General features: G+C 38.7%; 1 protein-coding gene across 1 annotated transcript; it reads left to right on the forward strand.

The window, feature by feature from the left end:
• The first annotated feature begins 264 nt into the window (after window positions 1–264).
• Window positions 265–2,865, forward strand: LOC141649114 (protein FAR1-RELATED SEQUENCE 1-like). Its single transcript, XM_074457812.1, has 4 exons — window positions 265–484; window positions 917–1,096; window positions 1,455–1,835; window positions 2,768–2,865. The coding sequence occupies exons 1-4, from the start codon at window positions 265–267 to the stop codon at window positions 2,863–2,865; spliced, it is 879 nt and encodes a 292-aa protein (XP_074313913.1).
• Window positions 2,866–7,069: the final 4,204 nt, after the last annotated feature.

Genomic DNA, 7,069 nt, shown 5'->3' on the forward strand with positions numbered 1-7,069 from the left:
GAAAACATCGCAGCTAGTTTGAATGATTTTAAGAACTTTCACAGATGTGTGAAATGCTACATTCATGAACAGGACGGTCAGATGTTCGTGGACCACTTTAAGGAATTGGCTGTTAATAGACCACGGTTCTTCTTTGACTATGATGTTGATTCTGACGGTAGCCTTAGTAAAGCTATATGGGCCGACGGAATCGCTAGAAGGAACTACTCAGTTTTTGGGGAAGCAGTGTCGTTCGATCCGACGTATTCCACCAATAAGTATGACATGTCCTTCACACCTTTCACCGGGGTTGATAATCATAAACGATCAGTCACTTTCTGTGGAGCGCTTGTTGCTCATGAAGATGAAGACTCGTTTAAATGGGTTTTCACCCGTTTTCTGGCTGCGATGGGTGGCAAAGAGCCTAAGTACATTATCACCGATCAGGATCCTGGTATTCTTAAAGCGGTTCCATTGGTGTTCAAGACAGCGCGCCACCGATATTGTATGTGGCATATCATGAACAAGGTGCCAAGCAAGTATGGAATGGCGAGAGATGATTATTCAGTGTTTCTAAAGAAATTGAATGCCATAATATGGGATGAAGACATTGAAGCGGCAGAGTTCGATGCAAAATGGGAAGAAATTGGCAGGAAACACAATGTTAATAACATTGATTGGTTCCAAGAAATGTACGCTAAAAGGAAGCAGTGGGTTATGGCTTATTGTAGGGACCTAGATATGAGGGGTGTTATGAGGACAACCCAAAGATCAGAGAGCGAAAATAGTTTTTTTAAGAGATTTGAGAGTAAGTCAGGAACATTAGTTGAGTTTTCGATGCGTTTTGACGGTATGCAATGGACCAAACAAAGATACACACTAAAAGCAGTTGACAATCGTAATGAGACACACTTTCCTGTAATATCAACGCATCTAGCTATCGAAGTGCACGGGGCGCAAGTGTACAGTCATAAAGTATTCGAGGAATTTCAAGAAGAGGCCAAGTGCTCAATCGGTACTTGTAAAAGCAGAGAATTCACTGAGTGTGGCTCTTTAGAGGTGACCACTGTAAGAGATGCAAACAGGGACAGAAATTATGAGGTCACATACTGCCCATGTATCATTCTGTAGCATTTGTTTGTTAAAATTATACTTTTATCCGTTAAAATTATACTTTTGTTGATTAAAATTACACTTAGGGTTGTTAGAGTTATACTTTGGGTTGTTAAAATAATAATTTGGGTTGCTAAAGTTATACTTTAATCCGTTAAAATTACACTTTTGTTGATTAAAATTACACTTTGGGTTGTTAAAATTATAAATTAGGTTGTTAAAATTATACTTTGGGTTGTTAAAGTTATACTTTTATCCGTTAAAATCACACTTTTATTGATTAAAATTACACTTTTGTGTATTATAGTCACACTTTCTTCTGACTGGTTTAACTAACATATTACTCTATATTGTTGAACTAGATACATTGAAAGCCACTTGTAGCTGCAGAATGCTTGAGAGGAAAGGCATTATTTGCCGGCATGTCATATGGATTTACTCATTAAACGGAGTGAAGATTATTCCAGAACAATGTGTTGTTAAAAGATGGTGTAAAGATGCAAGGTTGTCTAAAATGTTCGATTGTAATGGTGAAGCAACTGAGGACATTGATATAATGGATGGAAAACAGATTGCGATGTCAGTAATGTGGTCGGAGATTCATCAGACAGTTGGTCTGCTCATGGGCAAATTGAAGAATGATGTCGACAACTTTTCTAGTCTAATTAGACAGTTTAAGGAGAAACTTTCACCATTAGGATCACCATTGAATAAACAACAACAGTTGGAGAAAATTCTTGGATGTTCTCCTAGTCAGGAGATAACCATTTTGCCGCCCAAGAAATCCAAGAACAAGGGAAGCGGAAAGAGAATGTTGTCGATGAAGGAAAAAGCAGTTGCTTTGGCAAGGAAGCCAAAACGTATGTGTAAAAATTGCAAGCGATTAGCTAAACATGACAAAAGGAACTGCCCTAACCCATTCGCAGAGCACCCACCATTGTCGCAATCGTCAGAACCCTCGTCGGAAGAAGAAGAAGAAGAAGAAGAAGAAGAAGAAGAAGAAGAAGAAGAAGAAGAAGAAGGCATCTTAGAATAATCAATATAATACCTAATAAGTAATACATTTTTTTGGGGATGTCTACACAAAATACGAGGTACAACATGATGTTTCGTATTGTGGTTAGACATTAAACTGCCAGGAAGGCAACTGGTCGCCGTTGGTATTACAATGTATTTTGTTGAAGTATTTTTTATTGGACGAAACAGTTATAATGTGCAACACCAGAACGTTGAATTTTCCACTCTTGACTATTATGACAAATTATGTTCTTACAATTACACATATCTAGGGAAGAAAATTACAATGGCCTCATATCTGCTTAGGGTAGGATTGTTATGATCAGAATTACACTTAAACTCATTATAATTACAGAGTATGCAATTTCAGTTACACTTCATCTATAGTAAAGCCTTATAACATAGTTAGGTAAAACAACATAAATATTATTGCACCATCTTTTAACAACATAACTATATTTTCATAAATAAAACACCTAAAATGACACTTTTGCCTTTTAAAATTACATTTATATTTTGTGTAATGTAAGGTCTATCTGTCACTGCTATGGCCGGTTAGAATTACACTTCTGACGGTTAGAATTACACTTTTGTGTATTACAGTCACACTTTCTTCTAACTGATTTAACTAACATATTACTCTATATTGTTGAACTAGATACATTGAAAGCCACTTGTAGCTGCAGAATGCTTGAGAGGAAAGGCATTCTTTGCCGGCATGTCATATGGATTAACATAAAACACCTTGTCTTATAGAATGTTGAAAGATTGTTTACACAAAAACTAACTGTCTAGATTAAGGTTGCTAACATCTGCAAATAATACAAAGTATGAAATAAATGTTTACATAGCCAAGGCAATATTCCCACAAAAACTTAACTACTAAATTAAGGTTGTTATTTTTTCACATTGGCATGGGGCAGTCTACGCTTCTGTTGTAATACCTTCCACAGTTTGTCCTTCATGCTAACAAAAGCTTTGACTTTCTCGAGCACACCTTCGCGCAACACGTTCATGTCTGCTAGAACGAGGGTAGCTATCAGTTGGATCACCAAATAGCGCCTTGATTTCTTCTTCTCTAGGTCTTCATGTTGAAAAGGAAGACCCTCGTATAAGAGCATAGCCATCATGGTGAACAGACCCGACTCTGGTTGGTTGAGAGTAGGTGACATCCCACTGAAAGGTATCTGGCGCAACGCATAATTAGGAATTTCCCGTGCCCTAGTGTTCTTCTTTTCCTTATCCCGTGATTCTAAATAATCACTCACTGCGCTAGCCTGCAAATGTACATAATTACCTCAAAAAACTGATTGAACAAAAAAGATAGCATTCGAAAGAAAGGGATGGACAATAACTTACAATTAAACGCGCTGCTTTTCCAAACTGCGACTTTTTCAAATCAGAATGCCTTTGCCCGTCCAGCAAGTCGACTGTATTTGATTTGTGATTGATACATACGCATGCGAAATGGTCGTCAATGCAGAACGGGACAAATAGCAAGTCTGTTTTCAAGTTAACGGTTTGCTCACTGTCGACGATGAAGGTGTCCCAGAGCTGGTACAGGTTGTCATAGTTGCTGTCTGATTGTGTGCCTGGTTGTTCAAACGTCCCAAGCAATCCCAACAGTATATCCTTTAAAAGGCAATAGTGAACATGATTAATGTGGTTACTTTGTCACCTAAAATTACACTATTGTCCCTTAAAATTACACTTCACACGGTTAGAATGACACTTTTGTTGATTAAAAGAACTAAAGTGAAACATTCACATAATACAACTGTAATTTAGAAAAGTGTCATTCTAAGTAACAAAGGTGTAATAGAAGTGGGCATAAATATTATGCAATGGTTAATGGAATTACCATGTGACGTATACCAAAGAATGACATCCTCATTTGGTCGCCATATTCCTCCTTCTCCAAATGGTTCATCAAAATCGACCAGCACTCGATGACATTCAACGACATAAGGTCTTCAGACACCAAGGACATAATGTCAGCTCTCCGAAGCGTTGCGTGACGGGTGTACCAGACCAGCTGTTCACTGCACTCCGTAATATTAAAGAAGTCGTTAATTAAAGTAGAATAAATGTGAAAAATAATCTGAGTATCCTTGATTAAAGAAGTCGTTAATTAAGTCAGATTAACCGACCGTTCATCATAATTGTGGTCATCTAACAAGCAATAGTCGGCAACATGCTTCCTCCTCTGTTTAATATCCTTGATTAACGCTTGGTTGCTCCGGAGCATCTTCGACACCACATTTGTGTTGAGACCACCTCTACCACAGTCGAGAGAGCAGCCCAACCCGTCCCCCTTTCCACGAGGATGGCTCTTAACAGAGGATAGCACTTTACCAGATGGAATGCGCATGGTAACAGGTGTCGCCTCCATAACGGGCTCTTCAGATTCAGTTACGCGAGCACGTTTTGTGGATTCCGGCCCTATGTCACCATATGTTTTCCTCTTAACAGCATTCAACTTTCTTGTCAACGGATGTCCAGCAGTTGCTTTGAAATAACCAACCCGCATCAAGATGTCTTCTCTGATACTGTTAATGTCACAGAGCACGAGTGTTGCAACAATCTCAGCACGGTACAAACTCATAGCATCCTATTTCCCGAGGTCACATTGAAAAGGGCTTCCGCGGTAGAACATTAAATGTAGCATCATGAAAACACCACAGTCATTTCTCGAATACCCTTGAGCTTGCCAGCTGAACTCAATGTTCACGATCTTAAACCCGCTGACCTTTGCCCCCTTAGACAGCCCTTTAGACACCAAATACTTCCCCATTATATTTGCCTGAACATGAATACGCGTCAGTGTGTTAACGTAGTACGACCCATATAAATTGGTTGACTCTTGGATATCGGACACTTACCAAAATATGCGCTATCCCTCTGTAAGGGAGCGTTTCTAATGGGTCATCGTATTTGCGGTTGTCGAGGTAGTCAATCTGCTCGGTGAGAAAGTTGATGCACACGCAGCTGTAGTGATCACCGTCACCGGATAACACGGGCGAAAGATCGCATCGTGTGTCGCTAAGATCGAAAAGGAAACCTTAAAAACCATGATAAAAGATTACATGTTTTGTTACCTACCATGTCCGTGTCAAGCTGGAATGGTGCACGACAGGTTTCAGCCCAGGCATCCCAGCCACCAAAAATGTCTTCATCTTTGTTCAATACTTTCCCGAGCTTTTGAGCGTTCCAAATAGACCTTGCGGGGTCCTTTAATTTGAAAAGTGTTAAATGAGTGATCAGATAATTAAAAGAGCTATTTTATAAAAATAAGGTGAAACTTTAACCAAAAAAAGTGTACTGTTAACACAGAAGGGTAATGTTAAAAGTATAATTTAAACAATAAAAAGTGTAATTCTAACGGCCAAAAGTATCATTTTAACGGACAAATTTGCAATTTTAACATACAAAAGAAACATTTTAACTTTAAAAAGTATAATTCTAACGGACAAATGTGTAATTTTAACACACAAAGGTAACATTTTAACTTACAGTGTGACTTAGGCCAAAGAAACAACGGGATATGTCCGAAGGTTTCATGATGTGGTTGAGTAGCAAGCACCAACCATCAATAACACTTGTCATGATTTGCTCCCGAGGGTCCAAAGTTGCAATATCTTCCCGGGTAATGAAATAAAACTCGCTGAATTGGACCAATCGTTCACTACAACAAAAAAATTTACTTAGTCAACAAATATATATATATAATTAGGAATGTTAAGGTACTCTTGTAAAAAATAATACACTTACAACTCGGAAAACGCATCTGACTGATTGAAGGCATAGTCAATCAAGTATTTCCTGTCACTAAACATTGGCACTAGGAGCTCCTGACTGAATGCTAGGTTTCTCGTCGCAAAGCACAATTCAGGATTAGGTGCCCCACAATCAATAGAACACCCAAGGTTCTCAATGACGTGATCCATGCACGGTAAGGGCTCACTCGAGTGAAGTAAAAAAGGATGGTAGCTCAGATCACCGTGAGGGACGTACGGTACCGAGATAGGAATGTCGGCGTTCTCTGCCTCTGGTACTACGTCAACTGTTACCTCTCTGTGCTCGATAGTCCCTTCCGAAGACTTCACGGCATCATCCTCCACTGCCGCATCTGTAATAAAAATAGTGTTATTTCATCATCAGAAAGTAAGTGTAACTGTGGCAAAGAAAAAAATAAAATTTAGTAGACAAAATTATAATTCAAACAAAATAAAGTGTTATTTTATCACAAAAAAGTGTAATTTTAACTAAAAATAGTGTAATTCTAGCAGACAAAAGTGTAATTGTAAGCTACAAAAGTATAATTTTAACTTAAAAAGGTGTAATTTTAGCAGAGAAAAATGTAATTCTAACTAAATAAAGTGTTATTTTAACTAAAAATTGTCTAATTGCAGCAGACAAAAGTGTAATTCTAAGAAAAAAAAGTGTTATTGTAACTTAAAAAAGTGTAACTTTAGCAGAAAAAAATGTAATTCTAACAAAATAACTTCATCCATGGCACTTCTAAACTCTGAAGGTCAATGCATTACCTCCGTGATCCTTCAGTGCAGCCCCATCCACCACCTTCTCTACCACTGTCTGAGGACTTGTTTGCAAATTTGGCTCATCATTATTCCACCCCGACTGATTTTCACCATGCACAGATATTGGGTGCTCCTGGAACAGCGCGTTTACGTCCGCAGTAGAATATACAGTACTTGTCCATTCTACGTCCATAAATTCCTTTGCCTGCAACGCAAATACATATTCCGGCTGCTCGTTACCCTTTAACAACCGCTCATCAGTCGTTGCGCATCCGCCGTTTCCGGCACCCTCTTCATAATGTTGTTCGGCTGCGCGCTCTGCATCATATCTCAGCAGTCGAGAATAGGAACTGAGTGGCAGGGGGGAAACTTCTATGTTCTGAACTTCCACCAAAACATTATCCGCCTTCTCAGACTCC

Source organism: Silene latifolia, chromosome 3 (assembly GCF_048544455.1).
Source record: "Silene latifolia isolate original U9 population chromosome 3, ASM4854445v1, whole genome shotgun sequence".
Taxonomy (NCBI): domain Eukaryota; kingdom Viridiplantae; phylum Streptophyta; class Magnoliopsida; order Caryophyllales; family Caryophyllaceae; genus Silene; species Silene latifolia.

Bases quoted from the DNA above. Each gene is read 5' to 3' on its own strand.
- LOC141649114 (XM_074457812.1), top strand. From the start codon at position 265: ATGTCCTTCACACCTTTCACCGGGGTTGATAATCATAAACGATCAGTC. The intron at 1,097-1,454 runs GTATCATTCTGT...TTGTTGAACTAG, and splicing joins TGAGGTCACATACTGCCCAT to ATACATTGAAAGCCACTTGT. The intron at 1,836-2,767 runs GTTCTCCTAGTC...TTGTTGAACTAG, and splicing joins GTTGGAGAAAATTCTTGGAT to ATACATTGAAAGCCACTTGT.